Below are 22333 nucleotides of genomic sequence, written 5' to 3' on the forward strand. Positions count from 1 at the left end.
AAAAATCCTGCTATGCAGGTTTGTAGAATGGTCCAGTTGTTGCTTGCTTAGCTATGAAATTGTGAAGTTGCACAAGAAAATTCATCCTGTGCTATTTACCCGTAAAAGAAGGTTAGTTAATGCAGCTGAATCACAGGAATGGGATCAACCAGTTCTTCAGGTAAAAGCTGGGAGTTTTCTTTGGGTTGTTGGATACTACCTGTTATCAGTGTATCTAAATGAAAACAGCAAGTGTAGGCCCTGCCAGAGTGGTAGTAGTAAGCAGCTAGTAGGACAAGAAGAGACATACTGTGATTCCAGTTTTCTTCTCTTTGGGTTGTGGTCCTCTGGTGTTTCTTTTGTTCTTGCAGAATCTTTGTTACTTGATTGCATGATGCCTTGGAAAACCTACTTAATCAGTGATTATACCATGTGCAGAGGGACATAGGAGATTTAGTGTCTGCATTACTTACAAGTTTGGGTCCTGTGACAGATCAAAGGGAAAGGACAGCTCCTGCAGGAGACAAGTTTTGTAGAAGGTAAAAGTCAGTCATTAAAATTCATACTGTTTTAGAGAATGATATGAAAACTGAATTGCTTATTTGGGCACTTGCTGTTAGAAAGGAAGCATCTTAGAAAAAAGATGTATCATGTGATTCCTATACACATTTTTCAGTCACGTCAGAAAAATCAAAGAATAGCTTCCACTAAATATCTTCTGGTTTTCTGCCTCCCATGCTGGCTAAAAGCAGGAAAGGAAGTAAGGTGTTAAAACAAATACAGAAGTTTACTAATGGCAAAGAGATGAACTCAGACAGAAATTCAGGCAAAGATTCAGATTGCTTGGAGTCTGTTTCATCTGCTGATGTAAATGTAAAATTTAATTAGTCAACGAAGCCAAGCCAGACTTCCCCCACTAGTTAGGTGCAATTTGTTTATACCATTAGTATGTATTAAAAATCTGTTTTAAAAAAAGAAATTCAGGAATTATATGTGTCTCAGGAAATTTCTAGGCTTAGAAGAGAGCTCTTTAGCATTGACCTGTAATCTTTCTTGTCAAGTGGTAAGAAATTGCTGACTTTTAGAAGATCATTAATTTTTTGATTAACTCACCCAAAACTTCCAGCATGATCCTATTCAGTAGTTTGTTTCTCCCCTGGAAATGGCTTTCAAGATGATATTCTCCTGAGTCATTAAACTGGAGCTTTTTCAGCCACATTCTAATAATTTTCCATGAGAAGTCATTCATCATTTCAGTCTTTCCTACTTTAACAATACTTTGATCAGAGTTACCTCTGATAATAGGTTGACATCTAATTTGGGACACCATTTTGCACCAAATAAAATGTTGAAGTTTCCTGATGTTTGCTATCAGAGAATACAAGCAATGGAGGGACAAGGGGTTCCCTTTTTTTTGGTAAATAGCTTTATAAGGTCTAAAGAAAAGAGAGTGGTGATTCACTAGAGGGAGAAGACAGGAAAAAGCAATCCCCACTGTGATGTACATCTCACCCAACAATGGAGCAGAGCTAACATCAGCAGAAAGAGAACTTGCAGAAGACAAGGAAATAACCAGCCCCACTCTGAGGAGGGTGATAACTAGAGGTGAAGCTGGGGTGACAAAGGGGAAATTGGGATTACTGCTGCCCTTGCTGAACATGGGCTGTGTCAGGTTCCAGGGCTGTTACTGCTGTCAAATTCCCCAGGTGCTGTGACATGGAGCCGCCTCAGCATATTTCTTATGCCTCATCTACATGTTCAAGTTGAAGCTCCATCTCACAAATTTTCTACACAAGTTATCAAAGCTTTTCTGTGTGAAAGATTTCTGTGACTGTAAAACACTTCTAACAGAATGGAAAATTTTGTGCAAAAGCAAGTATGGTTTTCATGTTTTCATTAACTTACTTGAAATATTTCTGTCCCAAACACATTTCATTTTGATTAATACAATCTTACAAAATTGTATTCATTGTTTTTGATGGTAATCCATAAAATATTGATTATTATATTATTTTTTTCTTTGAAACATTTTTATTTCATATGGCAAAAATAATTTCCTGGCCACTTCTGCCTCTAGATACATACAGGTACATATTGTGGTTCTGTGCTGAATTATATAATAGAGTTTTACCCTGTCTTGATAACCTCTAATGGAATCTCTATGTCTAGATACACCAGCTTTTGCTGTGAAACAAAAATGAAGATGACACATCATTTTTGATTTATTTTGGCTGTCTCCCACCCAGTACACTGTTGACCTCATAGCTCACCCTCAAGTAAAACCACCATCTGTATTCTTTGCAGCAGAATATTCTTCAGATCACCCCACACTGATATGTGCCAGAATTCTCTCTTCGAAGTGCTGTCATAATCACAGAAAACCAGTCACATTCAAAGTCTGTAAGGTCAACTGAAGGATGCAGAGCATGTTTAGGGTTAATCCTTTCTTTTAAAGGGGAACTCAAGGCTAAGACTGGACAAGACTTTTCTGACAGCTCCTTGCACCAGAATTTCTTCTCATATAAATTCCTATGCACATCATATGAGCAGTTAGCCCTGGAGGACTCTCCCTCCGTATACAGAATCACTTACATGTCCTCTCCTGCCAGGCATGATTCTTCCAAAGACAGAAGAAAATGATGCTGCAACTAGTCACAGCTTGGTATGCCAGTTTTTCTTATATTGTAGCACTGGGACTCTCACGTTGGCCCTCTGAGAAGAGTAATTTAATTCTGCAGGTTTGCCTAAATAAAAATCAATGCTTAGCCTTAGATCACCCCTTTTCCATTTTTATTCCTATTGTTTCTCTCTCTGGAGTCAGTATTTATTTGCAATAAGAAAGCAAAAACCAGCTAGCCTGTCTATGACAATACCTGATCCATGCCATATCAGGAAAAAGCAACAAGCACAGATTTTCCTCCCCCATATGCTAGGTGATCTCAGGCTGAGAACTTCACAATAGTGGGAGAGAAAGGTCTCAGAAGGGTGAAGATTTCCAAGTGTCCCACCATGAAGTTCAGTTTCTGGTCACATTACAGAACTACTATAAACAAAAATGGGAACCCAAAAGCCTGTATGATTAAAATAAGCAAATTTCAAGCTGAATGTTTCCTCCCCTTATTGACTTCTGGGAACCTTATTCTGTGCCTGGCTATAAATGGCCTGAATAAAAAGTCCTCAAGCAAGTAACAGTGTGCAGTGCCTGCAACAGCACAGAGAGCATCCTGTTCTGAGGAGAAATGAAGAATCTCCGCCCCTTACCTGGTAGTGCTAGCAAGAGCAGCAGGGCTGGAAAACCTCCATCCTGAAGCAGAAAGTGTTTTAGGGCATAGAGGAAAAAAATGTATCCCAGAGCTTCTTTCTCACCAAGAAATTCTCTGTTGCAGAGGAAGCTAACTTGCTCTGTCATTTGCAGTCATCTGCTACCTAGAGTGATGATGCTAGTTTGGAATTGCTGAGAATATCTTTTAATCACAATCTTAATATTAATTCTTGATTGAGAAAGCTGCATAATGTTTACTGGCTGCTTTTTCACTTTAAATATGTTGTTGTCTAGATAGCCATATTTAGCAATCAGGCTGTGCGGCTGGAAAAGAAATAGGCATTTTTGGTCTCTAGGGCTACCTTGATATACTACAGAGCAGCTTTCAGTTGGATGTGTTCAGTCTTACTACTGCTTTGTACTTACATGCAAGTTTTATATCCCTCATTCCCAAAGCCCTTATACAGTGGTAGAGAACCATCTCTGTGCCATCACAGAGGCTGGTGGGTGGCCCTGCCTGAGGTCTCTTGACAGGTTGCAGCTGGAACTAGGACCCAGATCTCCTGGTTAGAGCTACGATTCCCTCGTTTTATAGCACATCTGGCTGGACACCACAGTACCATCCGGAAATACTGAAGCTATGTTTGTGTTAGTACAGCTGCAGTGGTGTGTGACTGTGTATGGGCTAATTCACCCTCTGGAAATAGAGGAAATTAGTTTACACAGAGCACAACCGGAGCTTGATGTGGTTTTGGGTTCAGAGCTGCTGTTTCTGCATGATGGTAAATGGAGCTGGCTGGATGTGCCAACCTGCCCAGCTGGCTCAGAGCATTTCTGTACATTATAAACACATCAGCATGTTCTAAGAATTATCTCTTCTTTGGGTGATGTGTTGTGATCTGGTGTACTGCAGCTCTTTATTATGAATGCACACTAAGTCAGATAACCAGTTGGATTTTATTTAGCTTTGCAGGCAGTGCAGGGAAGTGCGAATGTCCTTGGGTTTGGGCTCTTCTGGGAGAGCTAAATTCAGCTTCACTTTGGGGAGTGATGAACAATGATCACATGTTGGTAGCATCCCCTTGGGAGGGTATCAAAAATACAGGGAGAAATACAGAGGCAGTTCATCCTTTGTTCACAATTGAGAAATGAGGAAGTGGGTTTAGAGCTGCATGTAGGCTCCATATCCCTTTCTGTTACGTTCTCAAGTTCCTTATGGCTTTCCACAGTGCCTGTTTACCAAGGATCCATACCGTCCAAGGCAATTTTTGAGAGCTAGTCTTCAACACCTTGGAAAGACAGAATCTCTCACCTGGCATTGCTCTGAGATGACATGAAGTTGATGAGTCTCAGTTCAGACCCTGGTGAAATGATACCAGGGATGAGTATCTGAAATAACTCTGCTTGGTGGTGTGGTGCAGCTACTGGCAGTGATGATAGCAGAGCATTGCCTTGCCAAAAGTGTGTCAAAAGCTTCAATCTTTAGAGAGTAGAATCTGTTACAAAGCTGATTTATAGACAAATAATAATATTAGCTTTCAATACAAACCATCTAGTTCATGCTTTTTGGGGAAGTATTTAAGTGTTTTGTAGAGACATGGACACCTTGAAAAAAAATATTAGTTCTTTAACACTGGTCTTCAATAAATCAGGAGAAGTTTCTTGGAGATTTGAGAGACATCCATGTCTTTCCATTTTTACATGATGTGGATGTGTTTGTGAGTTACTCAACTCATGGTCGTTGAGATGTATTACCTGAACTTTTGTTTATGTTCACTGGTGTATCTGTTGTTTTACTTCTAACAAAGCGTTTGCCAGTATCTGTATAGAGCAGAAAAGTGTTTTCTGGCCTAGCAATGAGCTGGGGGCAAACTGAGTAGAGCTCTCTCACCTTTACCATCCCTGGGGAAGCATCTCTGCACATAGATAAGTCTGTGCTGATTCTCTTGACAGAAAGACTTCATATTCTTCCTTTCCCTTGAGCCCTTGATGCCATCCTCTTCCATTAGGTGTGTTACCGACAGCATCTTTTCAGTTCATTTGTGTTGGAAGAAGTTGGTCAGCGCCAATGAGAAGAGGTGGCAGATAGTGGCATTCCCTCTCTAGAGTGATAGGTTCACCGATACCTGTGTTTAGCAGGCAATCCTTTTCTTATGGCAGGTGGAAAAGCTTTGACTGCAAATGCTTGATTTCTCTGTGGATTCCCTTTGGTTTGACTCTAAGCCGTGCTCTCCCAGGGGGGGCTGATCCCATCATGTGCAAGGTTGCCAGTGAAAGGGAGGACCAGCTGCTCATTCAAGCTTTGGTTCTTCTGCTCTGTTTCTCTGTTCTTCCTACTGTTGCCAATGATAAAGATCAGCACAGCCACCACGAACTTAATAACCAGGAATCCAGCAATGATATAGGAGACAGTGAAATCGGCTTCAGGAGGGATGCTATGGGGAACCATAAATACGACAATGAAGAGGATGGCTCAACCTTCAGAGAAACTGTTGTAGTACACAATGTCAAGGTGGTAAGATCTCCTGCAACAGGCAGTCCCTGCCTGTGCACAACAGAGCTTGGGAGGTTAGAACAACTGTAATATGTTATCTCACATAGGGATAAATTATCATCTGCAGGAGTTGTTTTGCTTGGCACTGAAGCACTGCATTTTCTGGATTTGGATAAAGCTGCTGTTTAGAAACTACACAGCAGCTCTAGGAATTGTCATAGATTAGGAAGCGGTAGAGAATATGCCTGTGGCAGTATTCCTCAGCTTCAAATGGGGTTGCCGATGCTAACCTGCCTTAGTACTAGGAACACTGGAGATCACAGCATGAGCAGTTTTATGGCTTACCTGGAGACGCTCTGCACAGCACTAGGCTCCTCCGGCGTTTGGGTCTCCAGGACAGCTGATGATATAAACAGAACAGTTTAGTCTGCAGATGTTTCTGGGTGATATTCATTGGTCTCCCCAGCACCAGTGCCCCAGCTAGGCATAGATATAACCAAGGTGAAATTGAGCACTGTGCTGTGTGCTAGAAGATTAATCTGTGTAGCAATAAGGGGATGACATGTGTTTGATGTCCTGTAACAGTGAGGTCATGTTGCTGTAAATCAGGAACTAAAAAGAGGCAATGAAACACAGTACCTCCTTAGAGCAAGACAAAAGTAGATGTTTACTAAAGTGAGGCCTTGGCATCTGGAGACACGCATGAAATTTAAGTAGGAACTCAGGAACTCATGAAACTCAGAGCCCCAGGACGTACCTGTCAGCACTTCTACTTGCACCTTCCTTAAACTGCTTGTTTCCCCCAGGTAGTCAGTTCTGCACTGGTACAACCCAGCATCCTGCTTCTTGAGTCGCTTCATGGTCACTGTCAGGACCCCTTCACGGACATTGTCACTGATGGAGGTGGTGCCATTCCTGTTCTTTAGGAATGGCAGCCAGAAGCGTCGGGCGCTCACCACATGTTGGCACGTGGTCTTGTCGATCTGCTTGCACCAGCTCTTCTCTCTCCACCGCTGCTGCCAGGGGTTATAGGTGCAGTTGACAGAAATGGTGCCCCCTTCCACTCCGTACACCACAGTGACGTTCTCTGCAGCACAGGGTGCTAAGAGAGAAGGAAGAAGCGATGAGCCAAGTCTCTTTCATATCTATCCCTTACCACTATGTTTATGCTAAACATCATTTCCATCTTTTACAACTCTAGTGATGGCTGTTGTCAACTGTAGGGCTGTCACCTGTCTGCTTCCCCCATGAAAGATACAGTGTGCTCAGATTCAGAGCCTCAGTTCAGACTTTCTTGAAATATGTCTGTAGTCATCCCTCTGACTGATGTGTTATTTGGCTCTTGCCAGGCAGCTATGTGGGGGGGACTGAGGGAAGGAGGAGGTATCAGCTTCGTTAATATTTGCAGATTTTCTGAAGCTTGGGAAATTTTGGTCCTTGCCTTCGCTTCTGGCCCTGTGGTGACTGCTCTGGTTTGCAGTCTGGAGCTCAATCACAGCACTTTCTGTAATCATTGGGCTCCTGCCCAGTAAGGGGAAGCAATTTATCAGCATGATTAGGCGATTAAATATAAACTTGCATTTTCCTCTGGTCCCGAGGAGCATGAAGCTGGGCCTTCAGGTAGGTTGAGTTGGCATCAGGCAAGCTGTCTTGATTTTCAAAAGCTCTTTTTACAAGGCAGCTCATAAAAACATAACTTGACCCAATAATGACAAATTGCTTCTGTGTAACTCTCCTTGGGCTAGTCTTGCTGTAACACCCCTGCTTTGCAATGTCCAGCCTGCTTACTTGCATACAGCTGCATCAAGGCAGCTTGCTTTAGGTTTTGGTCTTGAGTTCAGCCCTTCCACATATGTTCGTAGATGCAAATTTGGCTCTGGAGTACCCTCCACTGCAGAAACAATCCTTTGCAGTAAATGTGCATTAAGTTTATCCCCATTTTAAGGCTCTGTACACAGTGAGAGAGAAGCAACACAGCCCTGAAAAATTAATCCCTCCAAATCCTCCCTAGAATCACAGTGACACCTACAAAGCAGTGTCCCGCTAGCTGTTTAGGAGGTTACTTCTTAATCCCACTCCTAATTTCTAAATCCAGGATTTTAGCAAGTTTTTTCACCCTGTCTTTTAATATCCTGCTAATTTTAATCATGTTGACAAGTGGTCTCTGGCTGCTTGACTTTTTTTTTTTTTTTTTCCTTAGTTCCTTATTTCTAATTTCCATTCCTCTTTATGGTAGGGAAAGGAAGAGGGACCAGTCTGAGCTATTAATACTTTCAGAGAGAAGCACAGTGTGGTATTTGTGGAAATCTCTGTATTTCTAGTGACAAAATTCAGAGGCTAGTGCCTTCTGTGAAATCGTAAGCAATGATAAAACAGAAGTAAATTTAAAAATGTGCTCTTGGAAGGACTTTGTTCTGGCTGAGCCTTTTAATAACATTTCTTAAAATAATTTAAACCATTCTAAGTGAATTGTAAACTAAAAAATCTGAAGATATTTCAGGATTGAATAGAAAAAAGGCATAAAAATGGATCTGTGGTCTCCAAGTATCCAACACCTACAAGTCTTTATCCTAATATTTTGCTCCACTCGGTTGTTCCAGTCAAGGCTTACCTCACTTCATGTCCAGTCCAGTCCTGTGCAATCCCTCTGAACATTTTAATTCCCTCTCTTATTTGTCTTCTGGACCCCTCCTTGCCTCTAGTTCTGCTCCTTCAGCTACTGGAAAGGCCTCAGCATTTTGTTTTTTTTTTGGTTTTGTTTTAAATAGAAACAGCATTGCAAAAAATCTATTCATCAGAATCATGGCATTTAAAGATTTGCTGATGCCCCTATGGAAAACTTTGTGTCATTATCTTTTCAATCAGTTCTGCTGACAGATCATTTGCTGTTTGTGTTCCTCCTCCTTTGTTGTGTGCTACTGAAAAAAGTATAGTGGATTTTTTTCCAAACTCGTTCAATTTTTTTGAGACAGGTTTCTGTGCTCTCAAAGCCTGAATCTGTTGCCTTTCTGTGCACTGCTGCAAATATCTGCGATGTCCAAAGTGTGGTTGGAGAGAGAAGGCTGCCATCTGGGTCCTGTGCCTCATTTCAGATGCACACTGCTTTCCAAACCAAAAATAGTCAAGTGCCCAAGATTTCAGAGATGCCCCCTTCACTGACTTTTATTTTCCTCCTCTCGAACCCTAGTGGCTGCAATTTACATTTGAAGCCCTACAAATGCAAACATATACGATTTTGCAATTTCACATTTCATTATGAGAAGGCACACAAGACTTCTGTCAACAGCATTTCCTGTTCTGACTCAAAAGGATCCCTACAAGAAAAGCTGAGCACTTGGATCACCACTCGCCCAGGTTCCCTCTGCTTTGCATTGCATTGGACCTTGCAGCATACAGACAGGCAGAACACTTTACCCACAGTAAGTGTTTGTATTGGTCTTCCAAAGAACTGCATGCTACAACAAAGATGCCTTTGCATCCAGGAAAAAGCTACTGTGTTTCAAGACCTGTGCAGTCTTTTCCCATAGCTTTATCATTAATCTTATACACGGTACAAGTAGAGCCTAAATTCTGCAGCCATCCTTTGCCCTATCTGTTAACCAAAACCCCAGGCCACGTACACTTTCTTACCTGACAAGAAGACCAAGAAGATGAAGTGCACAAGCTTCTCCATGTCAGTCAAACAGCAAAGGGCACAAGAGAGGAGTCTGAAGAAAAGTGAAAAGGGCTCTTGCCCAAGAGCAGCTTGCTTTTCCCTCCTCCGTTCTCTGCCGGAAGGAATGAGCACAGGAACTTGGCATCTTTTTCATCCTGCCTATTGAGCAATTCACCGGGGACAGGCATTTCTCTCGTGGGCTGAAAATTCAGGCATCAGCATTGCCCACTCACAACCATGATTTAGTCTAGACAGCCTGAACGAGAGCATCATGTGATGAGCTGTAACCCGGGTACTGGGAGTCCCACGCAGCGCAGCAGTGATGCCTGTCCACCAGAGCAGGCTTTACATGCAAACTTTGCACAAGGTGAATTTCTGGAAAGCCAAAAGGAAAAGGGCAGCTCTCATCAACACTCTGCAGGTAGCTCAGTCAGCATCATGAGGGTGAAAGAAGGGCAAGGACATAATCTAGTGGGTTATTTTCAGGAGAAAGATTTAGAAGAGCTTGCGCACGCATCATTCTTATTTGACATATAACTGAAGACAAGAAGATAACAACACTGTGTTGGGTGAAGCTGTGAGGTGCTTTAGATGAGCAAAGCAGACATCTGTATTTCGTACCTAGCAGAAAGGACATAAGATCAAGGGATGGGGGCATTGATTCAGATCCCATCAGTGCCATACTGATGCAGTAGTTCAGGACTGCAGTTAAGGTAACCTCCTTTAGTATTAGCAAACTGGTATGCTGTCGATGGGTTAATATTTTTTCTTTTTTGAATTTATTTACTTGGACATCTTCCATGCAAATACCAAAAGACCCTGCCTTCTTGTGTTCTGTCTGCTTCTTAACAGGCAGATAAACCTGCAGGTCTATCCATTCATTAATGTGCCTTCCTTTTCTTTCCTCTAATTAGTGTTTAAGAAAATGGTACTTTACAGTATCCAGAAATTCTGTGAGGCTTACTGATTGCAGTTTTTGTTCATTCTTGCTCCAGTGAGCACAAATCTGGATTCTCTTTGATCAGAAGCAACTGTCTCCCTGAAAATGTCTCTCTTCCACTCAATCGTTTTCTACTATTACACTTCCACTGTTTGACCCAGTGTAACTGACTGCACGAATAGAAAACAGGGGAATCTTGGGCTGAATGAACCATTTCCAGAACCATCTTCTATTTCCTTCTGTCATTTCAAGTTAAACATGTCAACTCTGAAAATCTCAAAAAATAGATCAGCTTCCCTGCTGCAGCCATATCAAGAGAAGCCTATCGAATGTGACTGGCTTGGGAATAAGAAGTTGTTCAGGCTCCCTTAATTTGCCACCTGTCTGCAGATCTTAGTGCAGCCAAATAAAGTGTCAGGGTTTTTGGTCTTTTGGAGAAATTGAGCTGAGCCCCAGCAAACTCATTTCATATTGTTCACCACATGACTGTTAAATAAAGGCAGCAAATGTGTCATCTGGAGTATTTCCAGCAGAGACAGGGAAGTAATGGTATCATTTTCCAAGGCCCTGGTGAGCTCTCCCATGAAGCTGCACACACACTTCTGGTCTCCTGTGACTTTAGAAGAAGCCACAAAAGCTTGCTTTTTATGGTATAGCCAAAAAATTAAAAAGTGCTGGAAATAGGCATGCTGGTTTGGATTGGTCTTCCAGCAAACTTACCAAGAACCAGCTGCACTGGTGAATAGTCTGGGAAGAGCTGTTTGAAGTCCAGCACAGTGCTGCAAAACAACAGAGCTATATCTGAGACTGGCTGCATAGCTATTCCTGCAGAGATGCAAAGGTGCCTCATAACAACGAAGGTGAGAGACCAAATGCTTTGGAAAAACATGCTTGATAGTTTATGGTGTGGTTATTTGGGATAGTAGGGTTTGATGAGATCCCAGCCAGTCTAGTGTTCCTGTGGCAGCTCTTGGAAATTGCCAGCCTACATCAGAGCTGCACTGGAGATCTAGAAATGTATCGTGTGTCTGACTTACTTGGACATTTTCATCTGTAAATAATCCACTCTTAATTACCACTGTGTCCCTTCTATTACATACCCGATGTTGAGACCAGCCCTTTTATGTTCATACTTCTTCCTTTGTTGTCTGTGTCATACTTCCTGCAACTTCTTCGCGCAGCCTGCCAGCTTCTCGCTCAGCGCTACAGTGTGTACAGACCTTCCTCGTGCCTGTCTCGGGGACCATCCTTGCAGTTAGCACAGCAAGGCAAATTCTGTTCAAAAACATCCCCGTGCCCTGTCCACTCCTCTAGTGCAATACCACATGTTGTTCCCTTCTTTTCTTTCTCCAGAAATACTAATTTTTGTTCTCCCTCCTTGTCTTGATTCCACACTGCCTTGGTGTAAGCAGACAGTTTGCGTGTTCTTGGAACAAAGGGTGTAAGGCAACAGGCCACCCAGAAGTTGCTGAATAAAGTAAGGGCCTTTGATTAGGAGGTGGTGAAAGGATGGGGCATCTGCACAAGCTACACATGGGACACTATACCTGTAACTTCAGATTTCAGCTGCTGCTTCATTCTGGTTTTAATGTACAGGCCTCAAAGACTGCATAAATATGCTGTGGCTGTGGATAACCCAGAGAGCAAATCTCAAACTTGGAAATAATTGAGTTTCCTAGAAGGTGCAGTGTTGGAGACTCTCACTAGTGTAACCCACAGTAGCCATGCTCGAATCCATCCCACAACCCTCTGCACTCTGTAAAGGGACACTTGTACATGCAGTCAGTATTGTCATCAACTTCATTCCCTCTGACCCCCAAACTCCAGCATGCACGCTCTATTTCTTGATCTAAAGCTCAACATTTAGCTTTAGTCTGAAAGCCTCTTACCATCTTACTTCTTACCCTAGCAGACCGATAAATTTAGGTTATATGGGAATTTGCATTAGGTCTCAAGAAGTGTACCTATTACATGTATGCACTGTTCTTTTGTAGCTACAAGATTGTCTGGTGCTCAGATTCAGACAGCACAATCCCCAGTTTGCAAAGTTTGCAATGCAGCATATCATCATGTTGCAACACACCCTTAAGCTATTGTTTCTGCTTATTCTTATAATCCAGTGCTCACGGCAAATGAACCCAGACACAGCAAGGCTGGAGTTTTATCCCTACAGCACTGGAATGAGTTTCCTTGGCCATAGTAGCTGAACCCTTAGGAATAGGATAGAGTTTCTACCAGTGAATATAGTTGAAATACCAAACCCATCCATATCCAGATGAATATCCTTTTTCAAAAGGTCAGTCCTCCACACTTGCCTCTCCAAAGTGTCTGCATTTTAATGTAATTGAAGAAAGAAGATGTGCAAGGGATCCTCGGAATTACCCAGCACCTCTCTGTCCTGAGAGAATCTGCACACTTGTGTCAAAATTCTCTACTAGACTCTAATAGGAGGTCTTAAAATGCATAGGCAACATACACATGGCAGCAAAAACTTAGATCTTTCCCCAGTGTCCATCGACACACCTTCTACTCCTCATTCCCCCTTTGTATTCCAGTTCTTTTCTTCCATTTCTGGATTGTTTTGGGATTCTGTGTTTCATCCTTTGTCATGCATTGGTTACTGCTTGACTGCAATGATAGCATATTCCACATTTTCATCTTTGGGTTTCATGTGAGCTTGACTTGGTTCAACATTACAGTAGAGAGGATCCTGAAGGATGATTTTGGATTTAAAGTTCAGGGTAACATATTTTAGGTCTTTGCTGTCATCCTTGGGACTTTCCAGTCTTTCAGTGCTGTCAAGCTATGAAAAGAAAGAGAAACCTCTTGTTAACACGATTCAGTGCCAGGCCACAGCTGTTATCAAAAGAACAGGATTTTCCCAGGAGGAAAGGAAAAGCCATGTGAAAATTTACCTTTGGTCATGACAGAGGTGAAAGAAAAGAAAACTCTTTCCTTCATCACCTCTCCTGCATACTGGTTGCAACCTCATCATCTAACCTTGGTTTCTAGTCTTTGAGTCATTTTTCACAGATCACTAGATTTTGCTCCACTGTGCTTTATTCCTACTGGAATTTCCTTACATTAATTACACAAACCCCCCTCTCCAGCTAGGAACATTCCCCTCTCTAGTGACATTACGTACCATTTCCCCTCCCATGCACAACAAAAAATGAGCACCAACGTCCTCATCAGGTGGGTCAGACAGCTCCTCACAGCCTGTTGGTAAGGGATTCAGTACCATATGGGAAATCTATCATTTTCCTTACCTGTGCTGTGTCCTCTGGTTTCTCATAAATGTGATCTGCTTGTCCGTTACCTTTGGAATGAACCAAAATCAGAGGTTTTAGAAGTAGAGAAGTCCATGAAATGCCTGGGCATTGCCTATGCTTCAGGAGTTTTGGGGAAGGCTGTGGGATTGCCCAATGATAGAAGCAATGGGTGTGCCAGTGGGACCCATCTACCCTGAATCTGGTGAACACATTGCTCTCAATTTACTTCTCCTCTAACATGTTAGGAGGTGTCCTGTGCAGTCTTGAGGAACATGGGTTTGACTTATTGCGAGAGGAGAGCACAGCAAAGAGCCTGCCTTGAGGCTTCCCGGGCTGCACCTGCCTTATCTTCTCCAGGACACTGTGAGTTGGGAATAAGCTCTCCTGGAGTGAAAAAGGGACGGTCAGAGAAAGCCCTGTTTAGTACAGACTAGAACGTGAGGCATCACCAGTCTCCACATACCTTTTCTCTTCAGCTGCTTGTGCTGCCTGATGCACAGTGTTATCAAGCTGATGAGTGCCAGGATGAGCAGGATGCTCAGGACCCCATAGAGTAGGATGAAGAAGTTTGCATTTGAGCTGAAGTCAAGAGAGCAAAGGAGTTACCAGTTTTATATGGTAGCACACCATGATGCTGGCACAGCCAATTACCAAACAGTGACCAAAAAAAGGGACAGGAGTAGCTTTTATGCACTTGGCAGGAGAGTCTGGTTCTCCTGCAGCAATAATTTTCCTGCCTGGCTGTGCCTTCTGAGCTTTTCCTAAACTACTTTCCAGGCTTTCAAAACAAGCCACTCTTCAAAGTTCAGAGCTCAATTCCAGGCTCTCTAGAGCAGGTACTGCCTTTTCTGCCTGTGTTTTGCTGCACCTAGCACATTGGAACTGATGTATGATTGTTACTCTTAGGTGCTGCTGTAGTGTTGATGACAGAAGATGTCCAAAGGTGAAGTGTGTTGGTTTTGGCTGGGATAGAGTTGATTTTCTTCATAATAGCTAGTATGAGGCTGTGGTTTGGATTTGTGCTGAAAACAGTATTGATAATACAGAGATGTTTTAGTTATTGCTGAGTAGTGCTTACACAGCCTCAAAGCCTTTTCTGCCTCTCACCCCACTGCACCAGTAAACAGGCTGGGGGGCACAGGGAGTTGGGAGGGGACACAGCTGGGACAGGTGACTCCAAATTACCCCAGGGATATTGCAGACCATATGGCATCATGCTCAGCATATACAGCTGGGGGAAGAGGAAGGAAAAGGTGGGACATTTGGAGTTACGGTGTTTGTCTTCCCAAGTAACTGTAGGGCACGATGAAGCCAGGCTTTCCTGGAGATGGCTGAACACCTGCCTGCCGATGGGAAGTGGTGAATGAATTCCTTCTTTTGCTTTGCTTGTGCATGTGGCTTTTGCTTTACCTACTAAACTGTCTTTATCTCAACCCATGAGTTTTCTCACTTTCAGTCTTCCAATTCTCTCCCCCATCCCACTGCAAGGGGAGTGAGTGAGCGGCTGTGTGGGGCTTGGTTGCTGGCTAGGGTTAAACTACAACGTGAAGAAAATCCTTTACATTTAACAGCCTGGTAAATAGAAGGATAAAATAGCAGCCAAGGACTATTTTGTTGTTAAATATTCATGGACAGGAATGAGCAAAGTCGAGACAGAAAGGCTTAGGGGCAGAATCTGGGTGTTTCTATTGCTGCAAAGAGCACAGCCCAAATAGATAAGGATAAAAAAGTAGATAGGCATCTACATTCCAGAAAGCTGTGACTTGATTTTACCAATCTGCTTCTTCCTTTATAATTACACTCTGAGCAGGAGCTGGAAGAGGAGAGGCCATCTTTGGTAAGGATGCCTGTTATCTAATTTCTCTGTAAGCAGAAGTCTTCAGAATGCCCAGAGACTGCTTACCCCAGAAAGACAGGTGTATTGTGGATGAGACATTAATAACTCATCTCTGTGTTCAAGCTCAGAGACTTTTTTTAGGCTTTACCTCAGTTTTGGGTCGTCGCCAGAAGGCGTTGCTTGACTTGTGCCTGCAGTACCTGACAAAGTTGTTCCAGCCGACTCTGCAATCACAAACATGAAGAGAAGAATAATCACTACTGGGCTGCTTTGCATTTATCAACTTCCCTGCCATTGCTACCATGGATGTAAATCTACTCCCGCTGTGACACCCAGCACAGACAAGCTGCTCGGGCTGTAGCTTGTGTCATCAAGAGTTGCTGGCAGCAGGCAAAGCAACGTAAGGATCAAAATATAGGAGGGAGGGGGGACAAGGAGCGCAGCAGCAACCCTGCTCTGTGTGTACCCACCCCAGTGCATGGCAGAAGGAAGTGCTATAAGTGCAAACAGATATGTTCTGCGGCAAAGATCTTTAGGTAGCAATGAAGTATTTAATGACTCCGTGCTTAAGCAGACAGAGGCTTGCTGAAAACTAAGCAAAGAGCATTGTCCATGAAAGACTCGGCTGCAAGAATTGCTTCCAGGACTGTTTCTGTGCCCAGGGGAGTTTGTGCGTGCAGGAGCCTGCTCACTTAGAGACTGCATTCAGTCGCATGTGTTAGGAGTTTCCTCCTTATCTTCTGGATTGCCATATCCCTTCAGTGCTGCTTTGCCACATTCCTGAAAGACGGGCTGCACCACGGTAATGATCTGCCACAATCAGGTGCTTAAGTGTTATCACAGATTGCTGAAACATCATGCTGAAGTAAAACCTCAAAATCACAAATCTTTAAAATATGGGTCTGAAGGTTGTCCCCTTGGCAACCAAATGTGAAGCTCTTAATAGTCTATGAAAGCCAAGGGTTGAGTTGCTATAAAGAGGCAGGACTGCTATCATGAGTGACAGAAACACTTCTGTGAAAATGACTGAAGCTGCTCTCAGGTAAAAGAGAAGTACCACAGCACACAAGTGTGGTTCAATTCTGATCCCTGCTGCTGTTCCATAGCATGGTTAGTGTGAGAAGGTACAATGATGTGGGGTTTGGGCAAGGAAATGCAACCAGTTGTAGTGCGGGAAGTGGTGTAAATTGGGCAGTGCAGAGACTAGAGGGAGAGAGTAGGAAAGTGAGTCTGGAATCTACAACCAACCACATTTCTCTGCAGGTCAGTACTCACTGTCAGAAATATTGAGCGTCACCTCCTCCATTCGGAAAATATAACCATGTTCATAAAGCGCACACAAATACACTCCGGAGTCCTGTGCCTGCAGCTCACGTATGGTGATAGTGACAACTCCCTTCTGGGTGTCATCCTGGATTGTGAGTCTGCCTTGCTGAAATGTCCTGGGGTATCCTGAGGGCTTCAAATCTGTGGTGATCAGTATGGTACATGGTTTCTCAGCAACCTCTTTGCACCAGGCTTTTCTCGCAGCCCCATACTCTAGGGCATTGTATGAACACTGGACAGAGAAATTGCCTGACTTCTTGGCTGTGTGTTGTTGGGTCCCTGGAAAACACCCGGCACATTTGGTGAGATCCAAAAGCAGGCACAGTGGCACCCCTTCCCCATCACTGGAATGCATGCTGTAGGCTGGATCTCCTTCTACCTCCAGACATGAGGAGCGGAAGGGGGCTGGACCCAGATTACTTGTGCAGAGATGAGTCACAAATTGGATGGGTCCTGTCCCCTTCCGCTGGTTCCCCCAGGGACCACATGTGTTCAGCCCATAGGGTCTGGGAGGCAAGGACCAGGGAGGGCTGGCAGTTGTGGGGCCAGAGGAAAAACAATCCCTGGCAGTGGGGGAGGTCTACAGCAGCGTCCAGCATGAGTGAGCCAAGTGCTGAGCTGGGGAAGATGCTCCTGGAGGCCCTGAGACCAGCCCTGTGGAAGCAGTTGTGAAGAGCGGCGGCTCCGTTTGTGGGAGCTCATGGGAACCTCCCCTGAGTCTCTGATGGGAGCAGACAGAGCATGAAGGGCCAGGCCTGAGCTTTGGCTCCAAAGGCCTCTTGGGCAGCCACTGGCGTGTCTGCCCAGGGGGACACAGACAGGGAGAGGTGGGTGGCAGCTGCACGGTGGCAGCTCTGGGCTCCTCAGTGGCATGGCACAGGATGGGAGGGAGAATAAGCAGGGAAGGTGGGGCTGAAGTCTGCTGACATCCACACTTGGCTGCCAGTAGGTACTCACTCTTGAACACAGAGACCCTGGCCTCCATTATCTGGATGGTATGAGCGCCACGGTAGAATGCACACCAGTACACACCGGTGTCCTGGGCCTGAAGCTTCTGCATGGTGATGGTGACAGTCCTTCTCTGGGTGTCATCCTGGATCACTGTTCTGTGTTCCAGAGCTTTGCTGTTACCCTGTGCTGAAGGGTAATCCGTCCTCACCAGGACTTTACAGCCAGTCTGACCTTCTTGACACCAGAATTTTACATCTGTGCTGTGTACCAAGGCGCTGTATTTGCACTGCACAGAGACAGTCTCCAACTCCGACTTATGCAGCTCTGCAAAATAGCAAATGTGGTCACTGACCTGCAAGCGGTGGGCATGTGCCTCCCAGCCTCCCTTACCCTTGGTAACCCAAGGTACTCACCCTTGAAAACACTCAGTGAAATCATCTTTAGTAGATAATAGCTGTAACTGGAGTAGTACAAGAAAGCACAGACGTATGTGCCTGAGTCCTCTGCCTGGAGGTTAGTCATGGTGATGGACACAGTCTTACGCATGCTGTCATCCTCTATTGTAACTTTCCCATTTGTGGCCTGGTTTCTGTATGAGTATTCTGTTGGCCTGCTCGTCTCCACTAAAGGCTCATATTTGTTATTGCTCACACGGCACCAGACTTTCTGCTGCTGGTAGGTAACCCCTGCAGTGTAAGGACACTGGACATGCAGAGTGCTTCCTTCTGATAGTCTCTCCTCAGAATCAGATGTTTGAGCTTGAAAACCTGTAAATAGATGTGGAGAGGGAGAGGGGAGCTGATGCAGGGCTGCCCACAGCCTCCCAGTGAACACAGACAAACTCTGCCTCCGACCTTCCCACATGGGCACTTGTGGCTGGAGAAACTCTGAAAATCAAGATCCATTCCCCCTGCTAAATTCACCTATTTGGAAACAGGAAGGTTGATTTCTGGTGGGCAGTGTTGAGATTTGAGCTGGGATCGCATCTGCAATTTAAAATCCAGTATCTTTGATTTAAAACCCACAGACATGCGGGTGCTAGAGGAGTTGGACCTTCAAGTCTAAATGAAGTTGTGCATAGTGCAGTGCTTGGAGCTGCTGCAGCAGTCCCGTCCCGTTGTTACTGCTCCTGGTTGCAGGCAAAATGGAGACCAACCCCTCCCTACACAGTGGCCCTGAGGAGCCGGGCCAGTGTATGTGCTGGGGATGAAATGCTCGATCCATGGCCGAGCCTGAGCTTGTCCCCAACAGCCTACAGCCCCTCCGTGCCACATCCTCGGAGGATGCCCAGCGACTCCTGGGTGCAACGCTGTGCTAGGTGCAGGGCTACCTTGATTCCCCAACCTACCCCATGCTGAAAGCTTTGTGCTTTCTGTTGGGATGGCAGGGGAGGCAGGCAGGTGCCCCCCGACAGCTCTGTCCTGACCCACAGCTGCAATTAGAGGAGCTGAGCAGGGCCAGGCAGTGTGATGGGAAATCCCAACTAGGGGAGGCCGCAGCTCTGTGCTCCCAGGGTGGTTTGTCCTGGGAACCTGGAGGAGCCAGGTGTGTGGTGGTGGGAATTGGGGCTACCCCTTTCCTCCCCACCTCTGCCACGAGTTGCCCAGCTCAGTCCTGCTGGCGTTGGATTCCCTCTCACTGTGGAGCTCCACAGGCAGCAGGAGGTGGGGAAGGATGTTCCACTGCCCCGGGTGCACGGGAAGCCTGAGGCATGCCCAGCCCTTCTCTTACCTGGGAAGCAGAGCGGCAGCAGGAGGAGGACTCCCAGCTCCATGGCTGTCCTCAAGCCCAGGGAAGGGGCATTGCTGGGGGCTGCCCAAACGTGTCCCGTTCAAAAGTGTCTGCCTTGTGAGCCCTCCCACATCACAGTGACGCTGCTGAAGGCAGTGCTTTCCCACGGAAATCCTTCACTGTGTTTTGCAACAAAACTGATATTAAGATAATTTCAGAGTGCATTTGGGGAAGTAGTTGTGAGTAGAGCTCAGCCCGTCCTGATGGCAAAGGCCCTTTGCTGCTCTCGCCTGGTCGTTGTGCTCTCTGCCATGCACAGACCCCTTGGGGTGCCTACCCCCAGAGTGCCCAGATGGAGAAACCAAACCAGAACCATTTGGTTTTTGCACATTATACAGTAATGTCTCCACAGGCATGACTGAATGAGTGGCAGAGAACAGGTAGAGCAGGAGGGGCAGCAATCCTGGGAAATGAATTCCTCTGCAAGGAAAATGAGGAGTAAGGAGTTTCTCTAATTAAAAAAAAAAAAAAAAAAAAAAAAAAAGAGACACTCACCTACAAAAACAGCCAGCTTAATTTCCTGTATTTGAAAGAGGTGAGAGTCATCATAAAGAGCACACCAGTAGTCCCCCAGTCCACCAGTACTGTGAGCTTCTCCACGGTGATGCTAAGAACTCCCTCCTGGGTGTCTTCATTCATGGTGTATCTTCCTTTCTGAGTGTTATTCTCACACTGACTGCTTGTCTTTTCTGTATTGACCGAGACAGCACACTCTTTCCCGACTGTCTTGCACCAGGCTTTTCCACACAGCCTTGTAATCTTGCATGTTGTATGGGCACTCAGCAGAGAGACTGCATCTCCCTCACTACATATCCTTGGGTTTCTGGAAAATGTCAAACTGGTTGGTAAGGTCCAGACAAACTGTCCAATTACATCAGCCTCCTGCAATTAGAATAAGCACAATACTGTAATCCAGTTCACAGGCATTTTACCTACAGGAGACTTGAATTGAACTGGGATGCTAAATAAAGCATCCAAAATATTCTGTCCTTCTGAAGCAAGTTTAGAATAATATAATCATATTATCCCCAAACAAAGCAAAGCTTCTTGTAACAGAAACATCAGGAGACTGCTCTGAATTTGTCAGCCAAGTTGGTGATCAGAGAAAACCAGGCAAAACAGAGAAAGATCTGAAGCACCTTGTGCACAAGAAATTACTAAAACAACTTTTTGCTTGGAAAGGAAATGACAGGGGTAATATTGCAAAAGTCTATAAAATCAGGAATAGCAGGGAGAAAGAGAACAGGAGCAATAATTCTGTATCTAAGGAAGTCACTAGTTAGGAGAAAAGGAAATTCTCCACACATGCGTTGAGTGCGGAGTTCACTGCCACAGGTTGTTCATATACTAGAAGTTTTTATGTATCAGCAGAACAAGCAGATAAATTAAAGAGAAAAAAGAATGGAGCCATTGCTCTTATAACAAAAATATCCTCTCCAGAAAATCACTGGAGGCTGGGAGAGTATTCTGGAGAGCTGTTTCTATGTGCTTCTCTGTTTTTATACTCCTTCCTAATTATCTGCTTCAACCAGTATTGGAGCCCTTTGTTCTGACCTGCTATGGCTATTCCTCAGTAACCTGCGAGAGGGTAATGCAAAACACTGAAAAGTTAAGAAGATAAAATGAGGCAGAAATCTACAAAATGCCCCTCATTTTCCTTAAAAAGAAATACTCACTGTTGGAAACAGAGAACTTAATCTCAATTATTTGGGAAAAATGAGAACATGTACAGTGTGCACAGCAATATACTCCTAGGTCTTCAACTTTCAGTTTCTGCATTGTGTCAGCAACTGTCTCCTTCTGGGTGTCATCAAGGATACTGCTGCTCTCAGAATGAACCTTGTTTTGACATGCTGATAGGTGGTAATCCATGCAGAGCAAGAGATCACATCTTTCCTTCAGCACTGGGCTTTCCTTGTAGCATTGTAGTTCTGGACATTATAGGGACATACAACAGAAAGACTCTTCAGCTCCATATCAGAGTGATATTGGACCACTGCAGAACATAAGAACCACAGCGTAAATCCCAGCTAAGAGCCATGATGACACATCTTTCATGAATGACATATCCACTGTGGGCTAAAGTCCTCACAGGTGAAACCCAGACCCTGGCCTCAGCTGGGACCCCAGCCCTGTGTACCTCACACAACCCCTGCTCTCTCATAACAACTTATTTTCCCACAGTGTCCCCAGTTCTGACAGAAAGCAACCACTGGATTTAGGTGTAGTAGCAATTTCAAGATATAAGGGCTCCATCTCTCCTGTTACCATGATCACAGCAGTGCTGGGAGAAACTCATCAGTGTTCACAGCTGAGCAGCCTCAGCCCATTATCAACTAGTTAGTATAAAACCTCTGGTAGAGGAAGTCACTCTTTTTTTCAGACTGTGGAAGAATCTAGCAAGCTAGGAGTTGCTGAGTAAATTCTCAGGCTGCCTTATCTCAGGTTGTGGTTTTTGGGGGAAAAAAAGGCAGACAAGTCTCTTGCAAAAATGTTTGAAAGAACATAAAATTGAGGTAAGCTTTAAAATAACTTGTCCTTTTTTTCCACAGAAGTGGAGAAAAAGGAGACTAATGTAGCAAATTTTAATAGCATTTTGTTTTGAATTCTTGGTCTGAGGAGCATGTGAGCTAGCAATAAGGTAACAAAAGGTAAGGGAGAAGGGGAGGCTGGGGAACATTCAAATGTTTCCCCCAGGTTTCATGGTTATTTATCATATGCATAGATTTATAGTCATTTTTGTGCTTGTCTGCCTGTTTATCAGTATGAACCTTGCAGCAAATAAGACAGAACAAGGGTAGGGAAGAGGACTGTAAGAGAGCAGGC

The 22333-nt window shown here is 44.4% G+C and overlaps 2 protein-coding genes across 5 annotated transcripts; both read right to left on the reverse strand.

Moving 5' to 3' along the window:
- Positions 1-472: 472 nt before the first annotated feature.
- Positions 473-9526, reverse strand: LOC104363664 (triggering receptor expressed on myeloid cells 2). Of its 4 annotated transcripts, XR_006166034.1 has the most exons (5): positions 9366-9423; positions 6493-6837; positions 6081-6135; positions 5133-5676; positions 473-493 (listed from the first exon to the last, which is right to left on the reverse strand). XR_006166034.1 is itself a non-coding variant. In XM_033009332.2 (4 exons), the coding sequence occupies exons 1-4, from the start codon at positions 9406-9408 to the stop codon at positions 5460-5462; spliced, it is 558 nt and encodes a 185-aa protein (XP_032865223.2). In that variant the 5' UTR covers positions 9409-9526; the 3' UTR covers positions 4139-5459. The 4 variants fall into 4 exon arrangements, 3 of the variants coding, with proteins under 3 accessions (XP_032865223.2, XP_032865222.2, XP_009968453.3); XM_033009332.2 differs by lacking the exon at positions 473-493 and having other exon boundaries at positions 4139-5574; positions 9366-9526; XM_033009331.2 differs by lacking the exon at positions 473-493 and having other exon boundaries at positions 4139-5577; positions 9366-9526.
- A 3115-nt stretch (positions 9527-12641) lies between these two features.
- On the reverse strand, positions 12642-19554 carry LOC104363666 (polymeric immunoglobulin receptor). The gene is made up of 8 exons (XM_009970153.3): positions 19448-19554; positions 18130-18483; positions 17723-18040; positions 16715-17044; positions 15588-15663; positions 14066-14181; positions 13600-13649; positions 12642-13133 (listed from the first exon to the last, which is right to left on the reverse strand). Exons 1-8 carry the CDS (start codon positions 19488-19490, stop codon positions 12948-12950), a joined length of 1473 nt encoding a protein of 490 aa, XP_009968455.3. The 5' UTR covers positions 19491-19554; the 3' UTR covers positions 12642-12947.
- Between the last annotated feature and the right edge of the window lie 2779 nt (positions 19555-22333).

The sequence above is a fragment of the Tyto alba genome, unplaced genomic scaffold, assembly GCF_018691265.1.
Source record: "Tyto alba isolate M040663 unplaced genomic scaffold, T.alba_DEE_v4.0 Super-Scaffold_30, whole genome shotgun sequence".
Lineage (NCBI taxonomy): Eukaryota > Metazoa > Chordata > Aves > Strigiformes > Tytonidae > Tyto > Tyto alba.

What these genes read in the sequence shown, in the direction of transcription:
- LOC104363664 (XM_009970151.3), bottom strand. Translation starts at nt 9,408, where the DNA reads ATGGAGAAGCTTGTGCACTTCATCTTCTTGGTCTTCTTGTCAG. An exon ending in CTTCTTGGTCTTCTTGTCAG is followed by an intron (nt 6,838 to 9,365) that starts GTAAGAAAGTGT and finishes CTTCTCTCTTAG; the next exon opens with CACCCTGTGCTGCAGAGAAC. An exon ending in GCAAGTAGAAGTGCTGACAG is followed by an intron (nt 6,136 to 6,492) that starts GTACGTCCTGGG and finishes TTATATCATCAG; the next exon opens with CTGTCCTGGAGACCCAAACG.
- LOC104363666 (XM_009970153.3), bottom strand. Translation starts at nt 19,490, where the DNA reads ATGGAGCTGGGAGTCCTCCTCCTGCTGCCGCTCTGCTTCCCAG. An exon ending in GGCGACGACCCAAAACTGAG is followed by an intron (nt 14,182 to 15,587) that starts GTAAAGCCTAAA and finishes TCTTGACTTCAG; the next exon opens with CTCAAATGCAAACTTCTTCA. An exon ending in CAAGCAGCTGAAGAGAAAAG is followed by an intron (nt 13,650 to 14,065) that starts GTATGTGGAGAC and finishes TTCATTCCAAAG; the next exon opens with GTAACGGACAAGCAGATCAC.